Raw genomic sequence first — 26,668 nt, 5'->3', positions numbered from 1 at the left:
GTAGTCATGGTATTTTAATTAATTTTGTGTACGCAATTCGCTGTGCTTTTCGGCGATAATCCGCAAGTCACGCAACATATCTGTACATAAATAAAGTGAAAAACACGTTCTCCTGGAGATTAGAATATACAGTGGGACAAATGTACAGGTGTACTGAAACAAGCGCGAAGTTCTGTTAGGTAAAAAGAGCAGATCCCGTGCAATTACACTCTGGAATGTCCTGTTAAGTTAATCATGTACAACGAATTTAGTTTCAACATGGTCAAAATTGTACTGATGCGCGATAGTAACACTAGTAACGATAACAACAATAGTAGATAACGGTACCAGATTAGTATGAAATAAGGATAGTAGCTTTACGGGCCGTATACCCTTGTAGCATTCGTTACTGACTAGCTTAACAATCATGGTGCCACGCTTGCACAAACACGAACACATTTCACTCAATGACCGCGAAAACTTTCTGTCAAAACGCTGGAGTAAGGAAACGCGGCAGCAGCAGCGAGTGAATACACATTCGTGCTGCATCTCGCTTCAAGGCGAACTAAGCGGCGAAAACATAGCGCACACGAGGCTATCGCTACTCGGCGCACTGTGTCCCCATCGCAGAACGCAGCAACCGCCAAAGGGGAAACCCACCCTCTCTCCCCTCCCCCGGAGCCTTGCGCGCGGCGGAAGACTGCGCACTTCCCTCCCCGCTTTCCTCCCTCGCGCGCGCGAGATTGAGCCGTCATCGTTGGCTCACTCTCGCATGCTTTCACTCGCCCATACAGCACACGGCGCGCGGCGACGATGTTATCGCTCTTGGACTTTATACGGAACGTCACGGCGACGGCAGAAATGCGCCTGGAGTGTCCATATAATTGGTATCGCAATAACATAAATCCGGAAAGGTTGCAATATGCAATGGGTAATTAAAGCTTTGAGGCTAGCCAAAGCGACGCGATACGAATGACGGTGGAGCAAGAGAGTGAAGAGATTGTTGTACGGCTCACGCAACTAAGTGAGACGGGATATCCACTACGGGTGGTTTGTGAGCACGTTTTCTAGACGCGCTGGTTCACGCTGACTGCAGGCTGGCTGTACGGCGTCACGGACACCGGCGACAGCGGCCTGTTCCCGTGCGAGTACGTGGCGCCGCTGTCGTCTGCTCGACCGCACGGCTTCTCGGCGGCCCCAGCGTCTGCCGTTGGTGCTCGGGGAGACATGCGCTCTCCGTCAGAACACGCGCCTGCGCACAACGGAGCAACGACCTGGGTCGAGGCTAAGGTGCGCACTTCCCTTCCTCCGGCACCTTTGTCATTCATCAAAGGCGTCGTAGCAGTGTCAGCTTGTCCCTGTGACCTGTTACGCTTTACGGAATACCGCGATTTACCAGAGGCTTCAACAGCAGCAACAACGCTTGCAGTGACACCTTGTGACGCTTTAATAACGCGTTACGGACATTATTGTGATAACATGCCCGTACTCGTCGAAAAAGATACAAACAATATAAGCCATTATCTGCATGTTAAAGACATGTTGCTGTCGACGCTTGACACCAGCAACTAAGTAGAATGTGGTTTGGTAATCGCCTTGTGTCCTCTCTGGTTAAACTCTTCGCCACAAGACGGCGCTACCAACGCAAATTCTCGCGTCTACGTCTCGGGCATGCCAGTATTCCACAAGTGGAACTTCAACTCTTTATCGGAAAGACTTAACGTAGCGCAGGCACACACGTATGCAATCCCGGGATACCAGAAGACTTATCCGGGAACAGCGGAATTGGTGATTACACCTTGTGGTTGTGTGTTAAACTGTGACGCGTTATGATTTTTTTTCTTCGGACTCAGAAAGTGAACAAAAGCTTTCCCGATGATTATGCTGCCACCAGCGTGTTTGTCGCGAGTGACCGCGCTTCATAAGCGGAACACAGCGGGTGACGTCAGTACAACTTCTGCACCCCGTAAATTCTGACATTTTGACGTCGGTGTTACGTTATGACACACGGCGAGCCTTCGTCAAAATGAAAAAAGAAACAGTGCTCAAAGTCTTGTTTGACACTTGTGGTATGTGCCACGTAAGGCATATAGCCGGTCCCGGGCCATGCTCAGACATAGCGCATGATTTGCACGAACGCACTGCCTCCAGGACCACGTCGACAGCCTGGAAGAACCCGCTATCGAGCCGAGCAACGGCGTCGAGAGCCACATGGCCGACGGCAAGCACAGCATGCTGCAGTACGCCATGTTCAACTTCAGGGAGAGCCTCGACAGGTGAGTGGGACCTGCACACCCGTGTTCCATCGATGGCCCCCTGGCGGGACCCGTTGGAGCTAGATTCTTCGTAACTCTAACCGCTCAACGTACCTCGGCATTCAGAGTGCCGTCGATAAGGGCACCGCTGATATTGTTATCTTAGGATGCACGTGACACTCCACTATACTTTGCGTGTCGATGCAATCAGTGCTGCTCCCTCCGGCTTCATGGGTGACGCTGTGCCAGTGTTTGTACCCACTCGCCCTGTTAGTTCTCTTATAGTGGGTAACTCTGCGCGTTCAAATGCCGGTTGTAATCATGGGTTATTTTAGCACTATAATCATCCTGCAATCGTGTCCGTCGGCATTCAGGCGGTTTTCTCTTATCTTATACATGTTTGACTCGCGTCAGAACCCCTTGCGAATCTCAAATTGATTAAGTTTAACATTATGGGCAGAAAGTGCTGCTGCTGCCGTTACTTATTTAGGAAACCGCTGTTTCGTGCATTGAAGCACAAAAGTAACTGGAACACTGATGCATTTTGACGTACACGTTGAAAATTAATATCTAGGAACTGATGCTGTCCAGAGAATTCGTTCCAAGCGGATACGCCGTGCGATCTCAGCGGCCAAAATTCCTAGATTGAAATATGTGGCGTAAAGTTAATAATTAAGAAATAATCAACGTAATTACTCTAATTAATAAATTAACCATTTTGACTTCTCTAAGTAACAGCCGCCTCATCGAGTAATCTAGATCAAGGGTTACAATCGTATTATCTGCCACGGGCAACGTCTTAAAAAATTGGCGCAGCTAAAAAAAAAAATACGTGTATATGCTTTTCATGTGATCCATTTCTTTCTTTGCCTTGCTACTATTTTGCTGTGTATTTTATCTTACTAGCTGTTGACAATGTTATCTTGCTCTTGTTTTCTTTTTTTTCAATGCCATAGTGTGTTCAACTTACAGTATGGTACTAGAGACCTAGTCAGGCGACACTTAACGTCGCCTTTAGTCTCCTGCATCGCGACAATCGTGTGCTTTCAAACAAATAAAGAATGGATGAATGAATACGTTGTCTCCGTTTAATCTAGTTTCGCTTCGTGTGTTCGCGCAGATGTCACATAACACGCAGTCCTTAGCCTTATTGCGCACCGGTGGTATCGACTTTATGACATTACCCTTGCCGTCGGTGTAACGCTTCCTACACTTGGCCTTCCCGTGACAGGTACGAGATGCTCCGGGACCAGAACGGCTCGTTTCGGGGTTCGCTGAAGATGCTGGAGGACCTCAAGGCCAGTAAGAAGGGCAAGGACTCCGACTGGACCTGGAAGGAGCTCGCCCAGCTCATCAAGTTCTCCAAGGTCAGCTATAGCGGACCGCGCCATTCGCGTAGCCAGCCGCATGCTCCAGCTAAGAAAGTGAAAGAGAGGAGGATAGCTTTGAAGGGAAGGATCCTAACCAGGGTTGAGCTCGGTTTGCTACCCTACGCTCGGGCCGGAGTTAATGGTAGCACAATGACAGGAAGCGCGATGAGGACATAAGAGGACATATCAGCTAGATGAGGACATCTAGCTGATAGATGAGGTAGATGAGATGATAGATGATAAATTAGATGATAGATGATGATAGATCCTCATCTAGCTGATAGCTAGATGAGGACATCTAGCTGACTCAGGTTCGATAGTGAAGACAAACCTACCATCATGTATGGTACCATCGTGTATGCTGTGTTACAACCTATTGAAGTACAGCGCTGTTTTCGTGCGAATGTTTATCTGGCGCCCATTTTTTCTTTGCTTTTCTTTTCAGTCTCCCATCAAGGCTTCGCTCCTGAACCTCGAGTCACCTGAACTGAACAAGCTTGCCATAGAAAGTTTCCTATGTAAGCGTCCGTCTGCTGCATTCAATTACTGCTTCTCCGCTTGCACTGTTCATATGCGACGCGTTGTTTTATACTGTGATCGACAGTCAGATTCTAAGACAACTGCTGCTGAAGACAGCAAGCCGTTCTGTTGCAATCCGTAATACAAGCCTTTGTTTTCTTTGTTTCTTCGCCAGCTATCATGCGCTACATGGGTGACTACCCCATGTCGAAAAACCAGTCCGAAGTGGACTGCGTCTACTCTATCCTAGTTGTAAGTTCAACCAAACGGCTTTTTTCTTTCTGTACTTTACGAAAAAGCTCGACTTTTCAACAGAACCTGCAGCGTTACTCGTTTCCTGACAACCTATTTCTTTTTTTTTTTCAGAGTTGCCATAAGCATCCCGCCCTGCGGGACGAAGTCTATTGCCAAATAATAAAGCAGACGACGAGCAACAAGAGCTCGAAGCCGTAAGTGGAAATTGTTGGATTATCTCCGTTTATACAGTCTAGCGCCTTTATAGGCCGCGTGCACCGCCTATAGAGGCGCCACTGATAGCCACCTAGCGGGCGCTTCCAACAATACGCGTGGGAGCAGTAGCAGACGACAACGCTTTGCAGCAAGGGTGACTGAAGTTCGCGGCTGCGATTTGTCCTTGGTTCGGGCGCCAGACTGCTTCTTCTGCGGTGACAGCTGTAGGGAAGACGCAGACCTCTGTGGGAGCGGGTATGAACAAGATGTTACCGGTGTTTGGGGCAACATGGTCCACATACGCGCCAGGTGCGTCCCGCAGACAAACGCCATGAAGACCATTTACATGAAGTGGAGCTCATGTAAACTAGCCGACAAATTTTGTTGACTAATGCGATGTCTCGACCGTTTGTTTTTGTTTAATTCTACCCTTGCCGTAATGCTGCTTCTGTACCTCAATAATAAGCACCCGTCGTTAGTGCAGACTTAGATAACAAATCCGCACGGTGCGATGTCTGCATATACCGTTGTGATTTTTCTGCCGATGAATACATGTGACGCCGCCGAATAAGTGTAGTGAAAGTCGCCTGAAGTAGAATAATTGCGAATTTATTGATAGAAACGCGTACATTATAGTCAACGAAGCCACCAAACGCACGGGTTAATAAAAGCGCGTGTTAGCGCTGTACCGCCGATGAACTGCCGTTCGCGCTGCAGTTTTTGCAATTTTAAATTTCCTAAGGGAACTGCTTGGAAACGTACAAAGCTATAGTGTGACTAACATTGCAGTACTTTTTTTAAATGTTACTCGAGAGAAGGGCCACATGATATATTTAAAGGCAGAGCAGCGCCAGTCAAATTAGATACAGCGCTGGCGGCAAGGCCGGGTTTAGTCCTATGCGGCGTAAGCATAATAAGAAATAATTCAGCTGAGTGCAAAATTCACTTGCAAGAAGCGACTACGTTGTGAAACAAACAAATCACTCGGCGTGTTAAGTCTGCTCAGACAGCATCAAGGTATGATGACGTGACGCGAACTACTCAGCGAAAAATGGATCAGCGAAAAATAGAACAAAAATACCATATGCAGTAACTATTAGCAATTCTCGCCCTGAGCTACCTATTTTCTAAACACATTTCCCAAAAATCCACAATATCTAAGGTGCCCTCGGGCGAAATGAATAAAGCTGTTAAAGAAGCACTTGCTTGGTGTCATTCCGATAAGACACAGCTTGATTTATACCCTTTACAAACGAGGCAGGGTGAAAACCTCGCAGCTCAAAAGAATCAAGAGTTATGCATGAAGCAACTAGCAACAGTTAACCATGGGCGAAGCCACGCATAAAATAAATGTAAAAACATGAAGTGCGCGACAGCTGGTGCGAGGATTTACCGGGCCACATAAAACTAACAATTTCAGTTCTTGCAAACTTCTGTAGCTTTAACATGCAAAACAATGCGCTCATGCAGTCGTGCTGCCTAGCTAGCCCAACGCGGTAAAGAAGCGGAAAACAATATAAGCGGCAAACGGCATTCCGAACTTTAGCGAAATGCCTTTCAACCGCATGTTGCACTGCAGACGAACTTCGTCGCTTACCCGTCTAACTACAATTGAGTAAAAAAATAATAATAAAAAAGAAAAAACACCGAAGCGACAAAGGAAAGGATGAGAACAAGAAATTTAGCGCCGAAGCTACGATCCATTGCCACCGTTGCTCCTGCTGATGAGGCTTTGCGGGGAATAATTAGAACCGTATCACCGGCACGTTTTCGCCGGTATTTGAGCCCCCCCACCCTGCAACAATTCTTCTTCGACATTCTTCGGAAGCTTTGGCCATCCCACACATGCGAAGGATGTTGCTTATTTTGCTCTGAAAACAGAAATAAGACGGAGAAGCACTATCAGCGACGCAACAAACTACGGCGTGCTAGGCGCGCGGCTCGCTCCTCTCCCATGCGTTCTGCGCAAGGCCGCCACCAGTGGCGCGGCCATCGGCGTGCACGCCGCGTATAGCGAAGTGCTTGGAGGGGGGGATCCAAAATCGTTCGTTATACAGGTAAATTCGTTGTAAAGGTTGCTCAACGCACAGCTCGCAATAGAACTGGGGCAGAACTGTTCCTCAGTTAGGCAGGTTATTTCGTTTATTGTTGACTTTTAACACGGTATTATTAGATTAGGTCCACCTAAACATTGCGCTTGTAATGAATAGCTTGCAGATAGTTTGAACCGCCGCGCTGCCTAAGCGGCTATGGCGTTACGCTCCTACAAAGCACGAGGTCGCGGGTTCGAATCGCGGCGGTGACCGCATTTCGATGGGGGCGAAACGCAAGGACGGTCGTGTACACTGCATTGGTTGTATACGTTAAGGAACCGCGGAGGTGGCCAAAATTATTCCGAGGTTTCCCACTGCGGCGTGTCATAATTACACCGTGGTTTTTTGGCACGTAAAACCCCAGAATCTAGCTTAATCGCAGATAGCTTTATTTCTAAGATTAACGATAGCGTTTCACGAGCCGCCGTTACGTATATCTGCACGTCACCTCGTGTGCGTGCGTTTTTTGTTGACCGTTCATGCTTCAAGGGCAAGAGAAAAGCGTGCTAGACCCTCGCACTGATCCCCACATAGATTTTTCACCTTATATCTTATAGTTGGAAGTGAAAAGTTGTCTGGCACACCAACATAGTTACGCATTGTACGTACTTCGATTATCTCTACTTTTTTTTAGTACTGTGACGTGTAGCTTGCCCGTCCGAGTCTTAGCTTGCCCGTTCGATCGATCGTGTATCACGTCTTTTGTGTCACGGTATAGTTGGCTCACTCATACACAGTCGGTAAGCCACGCTCTTGCTTCCTTCCTGCGACATGGAATACACCGTTAGTGACATTGTTGTGTATATAGTCCGTTGGAATCCAGTTGTTCGCGATGCTGTAGTTCCACTCGCGGGTGCTCTGGTTCGTTGCCGTTTCGTACGGCAACGTGGTGTGCGCGACAAACGAGATATACATGTTGCATCACTCCTTCTAGACCCGTCAAAGCACAACCCGGTTACATGTGTGCTTTCCCACGTGCTTCTCTCCAGGGACAGCTGCCAGCGAGGTTGGCGCCTGTTCTCCATCGTGGCCGCCTACTTCGACTGCTCCGAGAACCTCAAGCCGTACCTCTTCAAGTTCCTCGAGGCCGCCGCCTACGACAAGCGGAGGGCCTACCACGGTATGCGAAGCCGTCCGTTCACAGACGACGTATAGCTCGGGCTTATACCGCACGTTTACGTAATTCAGTGAGAGAAGGTCGTGGAGTTTTCGCCAAAATCCGAGTCGCAGAACGCTGCCCCAAATGGCAATCCTGTTCTTTTTTCTTCGAAATTCGTGGAGTGTTATGGGATGGCATACATTTTACGTCACGTGATCGGAATTCTGTTGGATTTCGGTTGCATTAATTCGCAGTTCGAAGGTGAGAGCGCCCCTCTGTGCTGGAACGCGGCGCGCTCATAGTGGACGGTGTGTACGTGTTCTGCTGGCGCTCGAAAGCGACCAGTCGAGGAGGTTTATACGGTCGAGCGTGCGATCGAAAAATCAACTTGAACTGCAACCTCGACAGCAGCAAATTAAAAGACCAATACACGAGGGTTGTTGTGAAAACCGCTGTCACGTGCCCATATTTTGTGCCAACGAGAGACATATAACAACCTCACAGAACGAACCCGCAGTGCGAGCAATTCCGTTTGCCTTTTCCACAGGTACGGCCATGGTGTGCCTGCAGAACCTGAGGAAGACGTTCAAGTACGGAGGCCGAAAGAACGTTCCCAGCATCGAGGAGATCGCGGCCATATCGGTGAGTAACGTCGTCGGTCTTCGCGCGTTCCCTGCCGTTAAAGCTTGCGTATTATTCATAGTAAAATATTTTGCGCACAATTGACAAGGACACAGTGAAGGGAGACACACTGTGTCCTTGTCAATTGTGCGCGCAAGATATTTTACTATGACTTCGTACCAACTCGCCCAACTATCAGTTCTGCTGCGTATCATCATGCGTCGGCAGAATCGGTGGACACTCACTCACCATTAGTTCTTTGTTGTCGTTGTTTCGGGATACGCACTAACTGGCACTCGCACGTGTCCACTGCACACTCATCAGCGCCCACTCACTTTTCACTCGCGTCCAAAATTACTCATCGGCACTCACTCGTGTTTTCATACTCGCATTCACTCACCTCACTGGTATTCACTAGCGTTCATACGCCAGCTCTTAATCGCCTGCACTCACGCTCACACTCGCGTCTGTATAGGCGGCCGGTACGCTGTGAAATAGTTTACGCCCTTAAAAGTGAATAAGGGTGTAAATCGGTCTATTACTCGCACCCTTATGTCTAAAAGGGTGTAAGAGTGCGACATTAATTTACACCCTTTTACAGTTTACACCTTTGCAATAAGGGTGTAAATCGCGATTTATTACTCGCACCTCTTGCGTTCAAAAAAGCTGTAAGGGTGTACACGCGGGCTCGTCTATCCCTTATTTTGAGCAGCGGCGACTAATAGCGGCGGCTGACCAGCGTACCATCCGGTAGCTCTTGATGTTGACGTCAAACGAAACTCGACCAGTACTAACTCTGGTTTGTACTCGCACTCACGACCGTGACTTGAGCGCGTGTGATTGTCAGTGAGCGTGCTCACGACTCGAGAGTAAAGTGTGCCAACCTATATGCATATATCGTGCCGTTGAAGCGGCTGGAGCGATTCCCTATATACAGGCACAATGGGCTAGCAGTCTAAACCGTCGTCTCGTCTTCGACGCAGGCCGGCCGCAACTCGAAGCGGCAGATCTACCGGCTGCCCGGTGGCACGGAGCGCGTGATCAACACCAAGTCCACGACCGTGGTGGAGGACATCATAGACGAGATCTGCGGCATCCTGGGCGTCCGGGGCAGCACCGAGATGGACGAGTTCTCGCTCTACTGCATCGTCGAAGGCGGTGAGTCGAACGACTTGGCGTCTTTCGAGCGCAGCTCCCGGTGCGCGGCAGGGTGCATGCTCTCTTGAGCGGCCGTTTCGAGGGTGCATCGTGGGTCGAAGCCGTCCTTCATTTAGCCCTGTATATACGTAACGTGGCCGTGATTGAAAGTATATGGCGAACGGTTGTGTGTGGGTGCGTACAGGAAGGCTTAAGTACAGGAAGGAAAATATGTGCTGCTTGTTACGTTCAAAAGATGCCAGCCTTGTGATGCTCGTCGATCACTTTACGGGTAGAAAACGCGGCCCGGGCCTAAATCACGAAGGTTCTGGTTGGTGTGAACTGCCTGCCATTGGTCGATTTCGCTAATATTTGCGCTATCGCAATTGGTCCGGACCTCTGTTTACAAACCGCTATGATTTGTGAACGGCTGAGCTCGTGGTCGTTCGCGACTGCGGCGACCGCGCTCGATGTGTGCCAAAAGCAAAAAAGATAGGTGGATAGATAGATAGATGGATAAATAGAGTGATAGTGATAGAGTGATAGTGATAGAGTGATAGTGATAGAGTGATAGTGATAGAGTGATAGTGATAGAGTGATAGTGATGGTGCGATAGTGATGGTGCGATAGTGATGGTGCGATAGTGATGGTGCGATAGTGATGGTGCGATAGTGATGGTGCGATAGTGATGGTGCGATAGTGATGGTGCGATAGTGATGGTGCGATAGTGATGGTGTGACAGTGATGGTGTGACAGTGATAGAGAAACGTTGGCAGCTTAGCACTGACAACGATAACAAAGTTTAGTGTTACGCTTGAACTCCTCGGAGGGTGTTCCAACTAAACGCCAGTCCGACTTACGCAGATGCGACATACATGGGTGCGTAAAAATTTCTGCCGCCCTTAATAGTATTAACACGCCGTGTAGGGTCTGCGATGGCATCGCACAGGCTCCACTATATACTGCCTAGAAAGATGCGCACCAGTAAAATTACCCCACTTTCATGTTTGAGCACAAATATTGTTTAACACTTTTTAATATCTGATAGTCTGAAAATATTTAAGATAAAAGCCATGCAATGTGAACGTTATGTTTCATGGCATTCGTTTACAGGCTGCCATTCTAAAAAATTCTGAGCATTATTCAGTCAAAAACGTATGACTTGGTTTGGGCAGCCTTGGCGATTGAATAGTATAGGTTCTTTGCATATAGGACATGCATAAACTTGTGGAATGCAGCCAGAAATGACGGCGCATATTCGCCTAGAGTGCCCTTGTAATCGCAGTAATAAAGGCTCGTGTAGTTAGATTTAGGCATCCGCATATGTTGGGTTTGTTGGTAGAGAGGGTGATAATTTTTCCTTTCTTGATAAGAAATCCATGGTGGTTGGGCAGAACTGGTGCGCCCTAGTCTGGGGCTCCGCACTATGGAAGTGTAGGGGAGTGAAAGTACTGGGATGTATGATGGTAAGAGAAGTGGTGAATGCTTATGGGCATAAAACAGTGACCCTACTAGAGCCGTTTGTCTAATTTTGTGTCATGCAGAAACTTCAACAGCGCTTTAGCTGCCTGCATTGAAGTTGCAGTGTCAGGCCATGGGCCGAGAATAGTGTCCTCTGACGGTGGTTGCCTGCCAACGCTGGCTAGGGAGTTATCCAATGTCCTTCGCCCCAGCGTAAATGCTGGGCAATAGCATATGTGTTCCAGTGTTTCAGGAGTCTAACAGTGTTCGCAATCAGGGCTGTTCGACTGTCTGGCCGATGAAATAAGCAAAGCCTATCCGAATCCTGCGTACCAATGACGCTTTGTTCTGCGTAATTTCGGGGCCAAACAGAATTCACCGTCTGGGTCGGTCCTATGTAGGCGTCTGTAGATGTCAGCGCGGGCTCTGTATGTCTTTGTAAGGTCCTCCATGAGTGCCCTGATCACTGTGTCAGGTCGCCAGTAGGCAATCCACACTTCATCACAGGAATAGAATACCGATCTTTCCTCACGGTCAGCGACTTCATTGCAAATCACACCGCAATGACCAGGCACCCATAAAAATATGGTAAATCGACCACCTCGCAGGGCACTGTGATGAAGTTCGGTGATCTCCAGCTCGAGCAGGTAATATGGCCCTTCCTTTAAAAAGCATTTTAGTACCTGCAACGCTGATTTGGCATCGCAGAACACCGTCCATTCATGCGGTGTCTGGGTTTCTCAAAAAACGGACAGCCTTCCCGTATTGCCGCCAATTCCGTAGATGTCAATCTGTGGTCCAGTTGAAATTGCCCGGTAATGACCAAGTTGCTGAATGACAAATGTAGCCGTTGTGGAAGATGGTGTGACGGCCTGTTGGTAAACGTACTTGGGAAATATTACAGCTATGGCACAACTCTAGGGGCAGACGGGGTGCAGAAGAAAATAGGAAGGCACAAGTCTACCAGCGCTGTGATCTTTTTCCTGTCAATTAATTCGCGCGTTAGCAATAATTTCTGTTGGCTTGGCTTGGCTGAGCGGCTGTCGCCTAGCTTGGCTATCGCGGCGTGAGACACAGGGGCTCACCAGGATGGCCCGCGCGTCGCTGCGCGCGCAGATCCGCTGACTATGCCGCTGAGCCGCGAGGAGTACATCCTGGACGTGACGACGGAGCTGATCAAGAACGGTCACGTGTTCTACCTCATCTTTTGCCGCTCGGTGTGGTTCTTCCCGCTGCGGCTGGACAACCCGCTCTACGTCGAGCTCATCTTCAACCAGGTGGCGCCCGACTACCTCGAAGGGCTGCTATTGGTCCAGCCGCAAGGGCGCCGCCTGCCGGACCCGATGCTGGTGAGCGGGACAGAGCGGGCCTTGTGAAGAATCGGTTTCGCGTGGGCCAGGCAGGAGGCAGTCACGAAATTATATCGATTTTGCTGCTGCTGTTGTTGTTGTTGAGCCGTAAATTTGATGTTCTCTTTTCTTTGTCGTTGAAAATTACGCATTTTCGGACCATAAGAAACCAACAAACACTGATACCAAGGACGACATAGGGGAAATTACTTATGCTTAATAAATGAAATAAAGAAACGGTAAATTAATGGAAACGAAAGTGGATGAAAAAACAACTTGTAGCATCTGGGGAACGATCCCATAACCTTCGCAATGAAAGTGGATGAAAAAGCTTGCCGCAGGTGGGGAACGATCCCACACACGCGAAGGTTGTGGGAGCGTTCCCCACGTGCGGCAAGTTGTTTCGCGAAGAATGTGGGATCGTTCCCCACCTGCGGTAAGTTGTTTTTTCATCCACTTTCATTTCCATTAATTTATCGTTCCTTTATTTCATTTATTAAGCACAAGTAATTTCCCCCATGTTGTCCTTGGTGTCAGTGTTTGTTGGCTTATGGTATGACTAATAATAATGGGGCCCCTCGGTTAAGCCCCTTTCTTCGCATTTTCGGACGTCGTCTTACGAAGAAATCAACTAATCGCCTCAATTTTAAAGTCCGTTAGCAAGAGCCTGTCTATAGCTTCGAATTACTGAATTTATGCTTATGACGCCAGCAGTGATCGAACAATGAATGTCGCTGAAGCCGACGTTTCGGTAAACGAACTTGTCTTCTCGAAACGTTGGGTCCAGCGACCTTCTTTGTTCATCCGCTGTTGATCACGTCAATCAAGTTTCCATCTGCATGCGTACTCGTTTGAATTTGTGCTTGACCCGCCGTGGTAGATTAGAGGCTATGGCGTTGCATTGCTTAATTCGAGGTCGCGGGTTCGATCCCCGACGCGGCGGCCGCATTTCGATGGAGGCCAAACGCAAAATGGCTCGTGTGCCCATAGATTTAGGTGCACGCACGAGAACCCCAGCTGTGGGCAAAATGGATCCAGAGTCCCTCCATACGGCGTGCCTCATAATCATATCGTGAGCCTAGCTTATCGAACCTGCGCATTTAATTAAATTTTACTTTGCACTTGTTATGCTACCTTTGAATCACCCGGACTATCCGATCTACGGTTGTGAGTCTGACAAAGTTGTTCTGCCTATAGTTCTGTTCGCTGCGTTTTGATGGGCAGACCTATCCTTGCCGAGTCTTCGTTCTTGGCTAAAAGCTGTTCTTATTGAAACTTATCGGAGTAACTGTTTTGGCCTATTTGTAATCGTTTCGAATGAGTGTAATAAACCAAACAGCGAACCGGGGATCTTGTCGTTTCGCAGGCAATCCAGACAGGCCCCGTGTATGGTCCGTTTTTTGTAGACAGCTAGGGTTATACTGCGTTTCACACATTACGAACAGCGCTGCGAAGCGTAGAGCGACTGCTCACTACCCGAATTCGTGAACAAAAAATAGCGCGTCACATATGAGAGAAAAGTTACAGGCATGCACATGCGCATCGCGTAATTCGATGTGACATTGCGTCTTGCTAATGTAACGTAATTATTGCATGGAGGGCATCGCGGATCCTGACCGTCGACGCCAGTTGATTGATGCTTGTGCGCTTGTCTTTGCAGGGGGACATCGCGAGGATAGCGGCCTTGCTTCACAGGGCGGCCGACATGCAGCACGTGCCCTCCAAGTGAGCGCGACGAGCCTTCTGTTTTCCTTCTGCTGTGACAGCAACGTTAGCGTTTCCTACTAACATTAAGCAAAGCAACGTATTAGTACCAGAACATTGCTTTACTCTAGTTCGTCTAGGTACTAAAATTACTGGAGGGTTTGGCGTTGCACTTATTGTTCGGCAACCGTGGGAACGATGGCTACTACGTACATGGATTTCTCTAATCTTCGTGTCTGTGGCTTCAGACGTCCTTGTGACTACATTTACTTGCGTCGTACCTGCCTTTATTGGCATAAAATTTGAAATAGTCCTACTTCTTTAAACGCGGAATCTAATAAGACTCTGCGCTTCTGCATAATTATTACAAATTGATTAACTTTTAACGTAGTGTTTTCTTGAACGTGAGCAATCTGCAAATGAAAAAAGAAAAACGACGCTTATGTCTCAGACATCGTCGCTTCCGCCAACTGGTGGCGCGCGCCTACGGCTTTCCTCCTCCTCCTCTGCTCACGTGCTTCGCCAACACCCCTTAGACAAGTTCGCTAGAGGGTGTTGGCTTCGCCCTCCGCTCCTCCTCACTCTTTTTTTTAACCCTCTACCGCGTCAGGTAACCGATCGCGGACCACGAAAACCCCGTGGGATGTAGCTATAGAAAGCTATCGCTTCGAAGCCTGACTGATTTTTTTTTTTTTTTTCCACGACTTTCAGGGACGAAGTGAAGTACCTGCTGCCCAAGCCCGTGCTGGCGAGCAAGGACGTGAAGCCGCCGCACTGGGTGGACCTCGTCCAGCGAAACTGGGCCGACATGATGGCTCTGACCAACACGGAGGCCAAGGCGCAGTGTCTAGGTCAGTCGGGGCTCTCACGAGCCGACCTCGTTGGCAGCGAAAAAAAAGATTCAACCGTTATCAGAGAACAGCGACTGACTGGGCTAGTCGTGGTCCTAATCCATACTGTCGCGTGTCGACTATCACCGTTATCGGTTTTTTTTCAGCGATGTGGCAAGTTGGGCGGGTGTGGTAACTAATCGTCATAGAGACGCAAGCAGCAAGTGTCGTGTGTTCTTGCGCGTCTCCGCTTTGTCCTGGTCAATGCGCTGCTTCGCCCACACGGTATGATGACCATCGTCCAGTTGTCGTCACTTCTGTAGGGGGTCTCTGATCACAAAGCGCGTGCTAGCGAATATAGTGTTGTACATTCTGGAATTTGCGCGAGCACCAACAATCACTCCACATTGTTCGGCTAGGCACGTGTAAATGGCGGTTGCACTGGACGCGTGAGATTAGATTCGACGATTGTGCTAGCCGCTGTCATTGTCATTTGAGCGTTGTCTGTCTCTCTGGGTGCAGTTATTCTTAGCTCACGCTTTTGGCGCATCGTTTTATTCTTCACCGTCACTACGACGTGACTGTGCGTTTCCTGACGCATGCATGCTGAGAGTTAGCATACATCTACTGAATCAATTTTGTGCATCACTGCGTGTATCGTCGCAGAGCTTTACGTCTGTCCTTGTTTGTCTGTTGCGTATAGTTTGAGAGGGCACTAATCTTCAAACGCAACTTATTAGCTGATGCTGGAGTCCTCGTGGAAATCTTTGTTCGGCCAAACTATACACAAGAGACCGTGGGAAATTTTTTTTTGGAAAATGGTGCTCTCTGCCATACGAAGGACCCTTTACATTCGCTTTCTTGGCCCGTCATACTGGAGGTAATGCAGTGGGATGGTGAGCAAGGCTAGTTGGTTTGAGATTATTTTCGAGTGCTTTAAAGCGACACATGAGGCAGGGTCGCTTGAAGAAGCACAGTCATGTTGTTGGGCACTTGTCCTGTGGCTGTCACTAATAGGTATACCACGTTCCTATCTGTGTCGTTGCGCTCTAATGTACTCGTGGTGATGATAACGCTACAACTTGTGATAACAACTTTCAAAATTTGCCTTTGCATTCGACCTGGAATTGCCTTTGTCAATTAGCTTGCATTTACACGTGTATTTATTTATCTTCATCGGGTGACCGCTTTTCACGGTCTAACAAATCTTATCGCTCAGCGCGGGACGCGCCCGTATGTATCGGCAGTTTCTCGAATGTTATCGATGGTTCTGTCTGCTCTGTTTTCACTGAAACTTGTGTAATCCGGCTGCATGTGCGACGCGAATTATGTAGAACTTTCTGGAAGACACCCGGGCCCCAGCGATTACTCTGGAACCTTCGATGACTCGCGTATTAAAGCGGACGCGCTTGACCGGCAGGTCGGATTTTTGACGATCGCCGCTGTCGTCGTTCCTTAAGTGTATCCTGTTTTTTAAGGGCACAGGTTCGCCCAACAAAACACTAGTTCTGTCGCTCACAGTAATGCTGCTTTCTTCACCGTCACTACTACGTGACAGTATTAACGCTGCCTTCGCCTACTCCTCTGCGCAGACATTCTACAGAGATGGCCGCTTTTCGGATCCTGCTTCTTCGCCGTCAAGGTAGGTGATAGTCGCATCGGGTTACATCGGGTTAGTAATTCGTCTAATGGCTTCTGCCACGGAGTCTCTGAGCTCTCCTTATATATAGATGGAAAACACGTGTCACTTGTTTCTCTCTCTCTCTCTCTTTTCCTTCTTTCTGCAGTGGATTCGAAACGAGAATGTGACGGCCGAGCACATACTGGCCTTGAACAGGGAAGGCATCCACTTCCTCGACGTCGTCACGCATGTAAGTTCTGCCGCTGACCAGTTTCAGCCGAATCTACAATCAGTAAAAAGCACTTCGAGGATTGTAGCTAGAATCTTTGTGTTTTCGCACCGACAATGTGATTGCGCATGACGCAGCAAAAAAAAAAAAGACTCGCCTTCATCGCACAAGGTTATTAGCCGTCGTTTTCTGCGTACAGACACCATTTGAACCTCTCGCACAATGTGTTCTCTTCAGTTTTATCCCGTGTCCGTTCGTGGAAGACAGTCTAAACAGACGATGTGAAAGGGTACTAGGCTAACGTTCGTTGTCATCCGTTCTGTTTAGGCGTTGAAGCAGGAAACTTAAAACTAGGGATTGTCTCGTGACATCTCCGAAGCCTAATCGTAGAAAAGCTTAAGGGAAGGCTCGCCGAGAAATGGCCCTCGGCACGTGATACAAGCAAGCGGTAAATTCAAGACTCCTCGTGTATTGCCGAGAAGTGCGCAGAGTCCTCGAACGCGGCTTGTTAAGGTCAACGTCATCACTTGCAACTTACTCTTATAGAATCATCGAATCGCAACCACGAATGTTAGTCTACCTTCCGTCTGCTTTTGCTGCAATATTTGTTTGTAGAACATCTGCTTGCGTTGAAAACGGCGCGTTCATGTAAGACGATCCACGATAAGAGGAGACGGGCACCATGGAGTATTCTAACGTTTTTGCCGCGCGTATCTGTGCTCGCGTCGTTGGCGCAGGAGTCTGTGTGGATGTACCCGTTCTCGGAGGTGATATCGACCCGCAAGGTTCGTGCCGAGGACGGCACCCTCTTCTTGGACATGAAGTGCGGAAACCTCATGGTGCAGAAGATCACGCGCATTCAGACGGACCAGGTATACGTTCACCTTCAGTGTGCTATCGTCTTCAGGGCGGGGGAGGAGGGGGGGGGGGGTTAGGGCCACACACAGATTACGCTTTCCGCCAATCGCCCGTCGGGGTTTCTCGATCACTTTTATTCGTAATCGTAAGGTGGTGGTGTCTGCGTTGGTTCTTGAACCCTCTTGTCGGGAGTGTCTAGCAGCGTCGTATGTGCTTCCGAGGTGTCAGTACTGGAGCAAAATTGTGCACACAATAGCAAGTTGTACGTTTAGTGTTTGCACTGAATCGTGCCATCTTGTTCGAAGCCTCTTGTGTGTCATGTCTAAACGCGCAAAAAAATATGAAAGAAGGATACAACGGAAAGGTGTGCACCTTTTATGCCCACTGTGGTCATACGGGGAAGCGCGACTTCGAGAATTTTGCTACTGTAAAAACGGAAGACGCATTAAGAAGAATGCTTGCAGGAGCAGAGTACATCACGTGCAATTAATGGTGATTGGGTTGCTAAATGGCGTTGGTATAATCTTGAAAGTTCTGAATACTGTGCAAAAAAGCAATTGGGCATAGCTCTCGGTGACCCCTTGTACCATAAAACTAGGGTAATTCCGAACATTTGCCACAGGTAGAGTAATAGAAGTGTCGAGTTCGTTTGAAATTCTCCGTATTGAGCAAAACAGCTCAATCAGCGCCGGGATGTCGATCGTGAGTGCGGCTGCGCATTTTCTTTAATATTCGTGCGGGATTCGGCAAAGTTTCTCTAACAATTTTATACGCTGCACTTGATCGTGCATGTTTGCTAAGGTTTGCGTATTGGTATCCTGAGGGATCTTCGTTGTTGTTGTTGTTTTTCATTTCGCCAAATCCTTCCAGGCTCACGAGATATCCAGGCTGGTGCGCCAGTACATCAACATCCAGCAGAGTCACCAGGGCATCCAACATGGCGGTGCCCCGCAGGACGTCACCCTGTCCAGGAACCTCAAGTGAAGAAGTACCACGAGCCACGATAGACGAGAAAAACTTATACATCGACTTCAGTGCATTCTGTTAACCGACTTCGACCGCGAATTTCATCCAGTTACGGTCGTAACTCCGCCCGTTCCCACAACCGACGCTACAGCGTCTTGTGTAGAGACGAATACCTTCTCGTTCCCGTCCAACGACGTTTCGAATGTGTGTGTGTGTATGCGAGTGTGTGTGTGTCCTGGACGTTCTTCTTCAGCCCGAAGTTGGTACGTTGGAAGAAGTATGTTCCGTTGTGCCCGGATGGAGGCTTCTGCCGAAACCACGTGACCTTGTATAACGGCCTTTTTTTGTTCTATTATTCTTAACGAGCGCGCGCTGCTTATCTGTGTTGCGTTTTCGAAACCTAGGCGCCTGCCTGACAAAGTGGTCCTTAGAATCACGCCTTATCGTCCGAGCTCGTGTTGAAGGCAGAAAGAGAAAATAGTGCCTTATATATATATCGCTACGCCGACGGTATACCATTTAGACGTACAATTCACCAATGGGGGAAACTTTTGCACAAGTGGAGAATTTTTTTTTTTTCTCTAATACATTCCGCTCCTCTTGGCGTCTCGTCATCCAGCAGTTCTTTTTTTTTTTTTTTTGACGCACTGTTTGTTGCCAAAAGGGTCATTTAGTCTTTCTCTCCTTCCTTTAGTGTAACGGGTGTTAGTGCGTGTGCGTGGACGCTTGGCACAAAAGTGACGTACTAAAGTAGGACAAAGAATCTCGTTAACATGGTTGCGGACTGGCATCGACTGCGCATGCGCGAATCTCCTGTTACGAACGCTCCGTCTCTCGCTTCGGAGCTCCTTGTACCGGCAGAAGTATAGACGTCGTATGAAAAACTACGGATTCCCAGCTGGGCGTCTCTTTCCAATGTTATCCTTCCTGTCCTGGGTTAGACACACATTGCCTTACGTCATCTACCTTCGCGTAACATAGTTTTTCACGGTTTGTACGAGTTATTAAAAAAAATATATACGGGAAAGACGGTGACGACGCCGAAAGTGCTTCCCATTTCGCCAACAGCTGCCAAAAACTTTCTCTGGCGTTTGAGGGGAACAGGACTTTTCGCGCCGAACTAAGAATTTTGTTCATTAAACCTTCCTTCTCTTCGTTTATTTTAGGATAAATTGACTACCACCATCTATGTGTGTTTATATACGTACGCGTGTGTATATATATCTATTTGTCCCTCTCCCCCTACCCGCTTGCGAAAGCAGCCTTTCTGAAAAACTCTGGAGATGGGTGAGGAGGAGACATTGCCGCTGTCTCTTTAGTGCCTTAGACTTTTAACAGATTTTTTCAGTGTTGACGTGCCTTTCTTCTTTTGTTCCACGCGACGTAACAAGATTACAGCTAGCCAGCCGCTGTGGGTGTTCTGGAATGTGTAATAGCAGAAAGGCTGCTTTCAAGCTGTGTGCTATACAGTACGCAATAAAGAAAGAACGCGAGTCTTGGAGATCCCGGTGTGACTTGTCACTTCTTTTTCTTTGAATCTTGTTTTTTTTGTACCGAGACAGCAGGTAAAAAAAAAAAAAAAGTAGGTGCTGTTATTGATGTGTCCTTTCCGTTACGTCGTCAACCAAGGGCCATTGCTAGGGCCATGGCCAGTAACGCGTCATAACGTCGGTCTGTTCTGAAGGCATCAATAACATAGTGAACATTCGCCGACCGGCGACTTTTCTTATCGGCGTGGCAGAACTTTTGCCGACCTTTTTTTAGCGACTTCGAAGTTGGGAAGGTTGCTCCTAAAATGGGCCTTCTAGAACGCACGTTATTGTCCAACACGTAGATGTAAGCGACCGAAATCGGCCTTACGACGCGTGGACCACAGGGTTGCGAACATTCCTGAATTTAGTGAAACAGTCCGGACACATTGAGTAAGTGTCCCGAGTCAGCCAAGGCCCGCAAATGCACGCAATGCGGCTCGAGCAGCCAGTCTCGCGGCGATTTTACATGTATTTGCGGGCTTCTTTCACGCTCGGAAAAACTTCTATGTAGCACGTATTGAGCAACAGAAAGCTGCATCGGGAGTTCTTTTTCATGTTGCTCTACAATTTTCCCATTGACACTTTTCATCTAAATATAATATTTTAGAAGTTTATTAATTTATGAAGAGTAACTATGCGACTAGGGGGAATGAAAAAAAATAATCTGAGTATTTCCAAGTGATGGCAAACAACATTACCTTGGTTCTGCCCAGCTACGTGGCATTTGCACATTCTGTTTTAAATTTTGGCTGAGGTTACGTGGGACACTGCATACCGTGTGCGATACGCGGTATACAGTTCATGGTTCCAGTGGAAATGATTCGTTTAAAATCCGCATCGCACTCCTCAGGTGTGGCAAGGATAAACACCTCACCAAGTCGGAGTTACCTGTCCGGTCGAAAGTCTCCGCCATGAATATCATTTAGATGTACAGCCCCGCGAGTGAAATGAAACGCTGAAGAAATTATCTGTTCGATAAGCCATCTGTCGCAGAGTGCTACTGCTGTGCAGTTTGTGCGATATTTTATGTATCGTGCACATTCCAAGATTGGCGACGTCTGTGCCTGTATGTCGGAGGCAATACTAAACAATACCGCAGCGGAGAAAAAGTGTTGTGCGCTTAGCGAAGAATTTGTTTCATTGCGATAGCAATTATATGGACACTCCAAGTGCCTTTCTGCCGTCGCCGTCGCCGTGACGGTAAGTGTAAAGTCCAAGAGCGATAAAATCGTGGCCGCGCGTCGCGTGCGATACGTGCGAGGGTGAGCCGCCGATCGCGGCTCAATCGCGCACGCAAGCGAGGTAAGCTGGGAGAAAGCGCGCCGTCTTCCGTCGCACGCAAAGATCCGAGGGGGAGGGAGAGAATAGGGAGTGTGAACCGGCGATCGCGGCTCAATCTCGCGCACGCAAGCGAGGTAAGCTGGGAGAAAGCGCGCCGTATTCCGTCGCGCGCAAAGATCCGAGGGGGAGGGAGAGAATAGGGAGTGTGAGCCGGCGATCGCGGCTCAATCGCGCACGCAAGCGAGGTAAGCTGGGAGAAAGCGCGCCGTCTTCCGTCGCGCGCAAAGATCCGAGGGGGAGGGAGAGAATAGGGAGTGTGAACCGGCGATCGCGGCTCAATCTCGCGCACGCAAGCGAGGTAGGCTGGGAGAAAGCGCGCAGTCTTCCGTCGCGCGCAAGGATTCAGGGCGGGGGGGGGGAAGCAAAGGGAGGGTGGAGCGTTCTACTCCGGGCCTCTGTGTTTTGGAAGCCACCTGCGACGGGGACAGAGTCCGGCCGCGCGCTATGTTCTCGCGGCTTGGTTCGCGCTGCAGCGAGAGGCAGCACGAAGGTCAATTCGCTCGCTGCTGCTGCCGCGCTTCCTCACACCAGGGTTTTGACAGCGAGATTCTGCGGTCATCGAGTGAGATGCGTTCATGTTTGCTTGTGCGTGCGTGACACAAGTTTACAAGTCTATACGGTCGATAAAACTGCTATACTTAGTATAGCTGTCCACTAATTTGCTATCGCAATGGATGATTCGCCTTTCGAGCGAAACTGTGGCTTCTTTCTAAACATATATAGCGACATTAGTTGGTGAGCAAGCGCGATTGGGGGGTTCGCTGAGAAACCCTGCCGTTGTGGCAGCAGATGAGTTCAGAACCGAAAGAATCACGCCAATCTGTCGATTATTCTTTTTTTTAATGCAAGAAATATAATTTAACCTTGTGCTCCGAAAATTGTCTATTCGACGTTTCACCTATAGACGAAGCACGCGAAGAGTTGGCAGTGAAGGCGGAATTGCATATGCAGTATAATATACTGGAATGTAAACACCCGTTGAGCCACATCTGCATCCTTTTCAATAGGCAGTGCTACTATCTTTAGCTGCCTTCAAACGAGCTTCTGGTGCCGTGGGCCGCTTGCTTATCGCATTATGGAAAGCCATGTAATACACTGCTGCTCTTAAATTTCACGACGCCCATGTCTGCTCTATATTATACGAGGTATATGGTAAATAGTAGTAGCAGTCCTCCTTTGTATTGAGCAGATGAACGTTCTTGTGAAATAATGAAAACCAACGAATGACAGCAAAAACAGAGAGAAAAGTATTTTCAAAAAGGCAGAGAAGTCCGCAAAAATCGAGACCGTCCAAGAAAATATAGGACGGGTGTTATTGCGCAGTTACGCGGCCCTAGTTCGTGTACAAGTGTCACACTAGCACTTTCGATCGCAATCGAACCAAATCAGGATCAAATTTCGCGACCGCGATTGGCTTCCTTCCGCATCTTGCGCGATATAACCAATCGCCATAGGGAAGTTCAATGCCTATCAGGCTCGATCGCGATCGAAACAGCCCCGTGCGACAACCGCATAAGTGATTGGGCAGGATAGAGGAAACAGAGTTGGCGCTATCATGTGCTCGGTAGAGGGCGCTCATCGGTAGCGCGTCAGTCCATCCATCCATCCATCAGTCGATCCCCCTCCGACAACACGGCCTCGGAAATCCGGCGGCTCGCTTTTCGATCTCGGAGGCTATGGAGACAAGGTATACCCGAGATATGCCCAGAGTTCGAAGCGGCGCTTCGAATCTGGTGTGGATTCAAGAACTCTTGCGGCGGGGCTTGAGCTCGGGGCTTTCCGTCTTTGAGCCGGGTGTTCTAACCGCAGTCTTGTGTCACGGCTCACCCTCGGTCTCTCTGTTTACGGCGGGAACTCTCTCGTAGTCCACCAGCTCCACTGCCAATGGGTGTGGCTTGGCTTTTCTGAGCAAAGCAAGACAAATAATAATAAATAAATAAAGAGGGAGAGAGAGAGAAATGAGAAAAGTAGCTAGGGTGCGTTTTTCAAGTGTTCTAGTTACAGCTCTCCAAGCGATCGCTAGCTGGAGTTGGTTAGAGCATCGCACGCGTAATGCGAAGACGTGGGATCGTTCCCCACCTGCGGCAAGTTGTTTTTTTCATCCACTTTCATTACCATTAATTTATCATTTCTTTAATTCAATTAGCAAGCAGAAGTAATTTTCCCTCTGTTTTCGTTGGTGTCATTGTTTTTTTGGCTTCTCATGATACGATTAATAAAAATCGGGCCCCTCGGTTAACACCCTTTCTTCTCGTTCACCTGGAATAAAGCAAGAGTTGCTTTATTGCGCATTTGACGTTATGAGTCGATATAACACATCGTGTACGAGTGTTTTATATGTGACAGCAACGTCGGTTCACCTACTAAGGAGCATCCAAGCACAAAGCACTTCAAATTCAATGCATCGGCTTGCCGTCGTCCGGTACCTTTTTACGACTAATGTCACTTGTCAGCTCACAAGACAGTATGTTTACCTTCTTCACTCGTCCAGCGCCCGCCTGCTATCATCGTTTCGTTTTTATTGTTCGCATTTCGCCATGTTTGTCGATAGCATCCATGTTCGCCTCTTCTCCATTGTCGCATTTGCAAACGAACAGCGCGCCGTGATATCATCGTGTTTGACGGGGCGACACGGGCAGTGAAGCTCGGTGTGCCTGGCTTATTTTTTGCTGCTTGTGAGGCTTTCGGCGTGATCAGTTCATGACTTGACCGCGAGGCGGCGTGAAATCGTATTATCCGCCCGCGAGATATAAGAAGGAACAAGAAGCATGTTCTTGCTGCGGTAAAGCTAGGGAAACTACGGAGCATGTTTTATTATAATGTGAAGACGTCTGCCCAGCGGTCGATTAAGGCACCACTGGCCTCCTTGAAGCCCTTGGGTTCAGCGAGAGCAGCGGAAAAGTAAATATGTCCGCAATAGGCATTAGTAAGAGGCGATTGGAGGATTAGTGGACGAAAAGTAGGGAAACGACAAAAAACGGAGACGTACAAAAGCACAGTTAGCAATAGGGGATCAGAAAATTTAGGTGTGGGAGTTCATAGTGTTTATTATTTTTTTTTATTGTTTAACTTAGGTAGGACATTAGGCAGTATAATAGCAAGAGCTTGGTGGCGCAACCCACCGCCCCGTTCCAAAGGGGACGCTCATAACATCCATCCACCATCCATCCGCCCCCAGGGAAGAGCGAAAAGGGAGAGAGTGCCTCGGAAAGCGAAGGAAAAGAAAGGAGGCAAACGCAGGCACAGAGCACGGAGGGAAGTTGGGCGCGTTTTTATCTCTTGGACACCATAGCTGACCGCAGCAAACGCACTGCAAGATAGGCCGAGGAGGCTAACGAAAAATTGCTGGAGTGGAAACTCCCATAGCTTCTTGCCAGAAAGGTGAAGCCAATGCTCGCCCCTCCTTCACCTGAAGTAGAGCCTTGTCGGGTCATCTCAACTTGCAAATTAAGTGATTTGGCTCTGTTATTGTAATGCTAGGCTAATTAGACAATAAAAGCTGGTTGTTCGCAACGAAAATAACAAATTCTTTTTAATATTGATGACGTTCTTCCCAATACAATACGCCCGGATATGCAGATTTCACTCTAAAATCAGTAATACAGAGACACGCGTAGATAATGCATTAACCAAGGCGGTTGATTGGCTCGAGGGAAGTGTGCGAAAAACGCTTCTTCACCACTTTTATCGTTTAATCATAGTTTTAGCGTGCCCCTCCTGTGCGGCTTCACCTTCGGGACATCGTTTCCACTCCAGCAGTTATTCTTTAACCTCCTTGAGAGAGGCGAGACAGCGATCCTGTCTACCTTGCTCCGCGGTTAGAACCATACGCAGCCCCCCCAGCTGCCCCACCAAAAGAGCGAAACTCTGCACACGTGCCCCGCGTACTTGCTCTTCTTCAGGTCCAAGGTCTCTCGCAGAGTGTCCGGTAGCGCCACCCGGAACGTCTCGGGAAGCAGCAGAACCAGGACGGCCGCCAGGGCGTAGACGGCCGCCAGGACAGTCATGGGCACCGACTCGTGCGTGTAGCGCCTCTGGTGTCGAAGATCGGAAACAGCAACACAGTATACATAGACCGGCAGAGAGAAGCCCAACGCGGTTTCACGTCACAGCTTTTTCCACACGAATTGTTACATAGGGGCAGGCTTATTAGACTCTTGGAAGGCCCGTGCGAACCTCCTGCACGCTCGTAAACGATGGCACCACGTGATGCAACCAACGCGGCAGCCGGCAGCGAGTAAGTGATAACTATGACCGCGAACGAAGTGACGAAACAAATGCTGTAAAGGAGCTTGGCTAGCCTTTACTCCCCACAAGGCGTACATCAGCGTCAGACATTGCCCAATTGTTATTCGTCCTTGTAACAGAGCGTGAAAACGAACTGTAATGACAACGGATGGCTCACCTTAAACATTTAACTCTCATTCTCCTCCCAAAGGGATACGGCATTTCACTATGCATCTGTTCTCATAGCAAGCCGCAGCTCAATTTAGGGCAGGTATTTTTTTTTTTTTTTTAAGTTTAAAGGCGTCAGAGCCCAACCGGCGGCGGCCGCATTTCGATGAAGGGGGGGGGGGGGGGGGGGGGGTAACGTAAGAGCCTCCGTTTCACGTGCATTGGAGACACGTTAACGATCCCCCGGCGGTCTCAATTAATCCGGAGTCCGCCATGCACTACGACGTGTGTCTCGTAATCAAATCGCGGCTCTGGCACGGAAAAAACCCCAGAATTCAATTCAGAGCAGAATTGCGGTCTTCCGATTGCCGACGAGTGGATCTGTAGTTCACACCAAAGACTGTCGCGACTGTCCGACTGTCGAGTTTCATTCGTGCGTATACTACATGCACAGAGTAACCAACGTATCATCGCTGCAACCGTGGTGTAAATTAACGACTGTTCGGTGTCTCTATACGTACGACATATTCGCGCAGATGTCGCCACGTTTCTTTACCGCGGGCGCTCATATATACGAGACGTCTCTCACCGTTTCCAGCAGAAACGGCACAAGAGCAGAGCCGACCCTTATGCCAACGAGGCAAGCACCGACTCCCACGGTGCGCAGTACGGTGGGGAACACTTCCGCCGCGTACAGCCAGGTGACGGTGAACACGCCGCCGGACAGTACCTTGCCCACAAAGCCGTCCGCCAGGCGGAGCCACGTCAGGGCTGCGCAACGATCCAAAGACAGTCCCTCTCGCTGTTTACAAGCATGGGCCCTGGACGTCTTCGGTTTTGCTCACTGACGCAGTCCGCC

At 48.8% G+C, this 26,668-nt stretch overlaps 2 protein-coding genes across 5 annotated transcripts in view; one reads left to right on the top strand and one right to left on the bottom strand.

Moving 5' to 3' along the window:
- Positions 1 to 20,042, top strand: part of Myo10A (unconventional myosin 10A) — a 118,412-nt gene extending 98,370 nt beyond the window's left edge. The window contains exons 39-54 of the mRNA XM_072284133.1: positions 1,076 to 1,269; positions 2,131 to 2,255; positions 3,466 to 3,601; positions 4,050 to 4,122; positions 4,299 to 4,375; positions 4,490 to 4,572; positions 7,656 to 7,786; positions 8,313 to 8,407; positions 9,370 to 9,544; positions 12,101 to 12,333; positions 13,994 to 14,058; positions 14,749 to 14,888; positions 16,460 to 16,509; positions 16,655 to 16,738; positions 17,455 to 17,589; positions 18,446 to 20,042. Of these exons, the coding sequence (XP_072140234.1) occupies positions 1,076 to 1,269; positions 2,131 to 2,255; positions 3,466 to 3,601; positions 4,050 to 4,122; positions 4,299 to 4,375; positions 4,490 to 4,572; positions 7,656 to 7,786; positions 8,313 to 8,407; positions 9,370 to 9,544; positions 12,101 to 12,333; positions 13,994 to 14,058; positions 14,749 to 14,888; positions 16,460 to 16,509; positions 16,655 to 16,738; positions 17,455 to 17,589; positions 18,446 to 18,559 (1,910 nt within the window). The 3' untranslated portion in view covers positions 18,560 to 20,042. The remainder of the gene's footprint in view (positions 1 to 1,075; positions 1,270 to 2,130; positions 2,256 to 3,465; positions 3,602 to 4,049; positions 4,123 to 4,298; positions 4,376 to 4,489; positions 4,573 to 7,655; positions 7,787 to 8,312; positions 8,408 to 9,369; positions 9,545 to 12,100; positions 12,334 to 13,993; positions 14,059 to 14,748; positions 14,889 to 16,459; positions 16,510 to 16,654; positions 16,739 to 17,454; positions 17,590 to 18,445) is intronic.
- Positions 20,043 to 22,235: 2,193 nt separating this feature from the next.
- Positions 22,236 to 26,668, bottom strand: part of LOC126525867 (solute carrier family 22 member 3-like) — a 39,373-nt gene continuing 34,940 nt past the window's right edge. For all 4 annotated transcript variants that reach the window (XM_072289986.1, XM_055067900.2, XM_055067901.2 and 1 more), the window contains 3 exons: positions 26,399 to 26,580; positions 25,303 to 25,448; positions 22,236 to 23,318 (listed from right to left, as the gene is read on the bottom strand). In XM_072289986.1, the coding sequence (XP_072146087.1) occupies positions 23,238 to 23,318; positions 25,303 to 25,448; positions 26,399 to 26,580 (409 nt within the window). In that variant the 3' untranslated portion in view covers positions 22,236 to 23,237. The remainder of the gene's footprint in view (positions 23,319 to 25,302; positions 25,449 to 26,398; positions 26,581 to 26,668) is intronic.

Source organism: Dermacentor andersoni, chromosome 8 (genome assembly GCF_023375885.2).
Source record: "Dermacentor andersoni chromosome 8, qqDerAnde1_hic_scaffold, whole genome shotgun sequence".
NCBI classification, from domain to species: domain Eukaryota; kingdom Metazoa; phylum Arthropoda; class Arachnida; order Ixodida; family Ixodidae; genus Dermacentor; species Dermacentor andersoni.
Note: the sequence above shows the minus strand (reverse complement) of the source record. Positions and strands in the feature narration are given on the sequence as shown.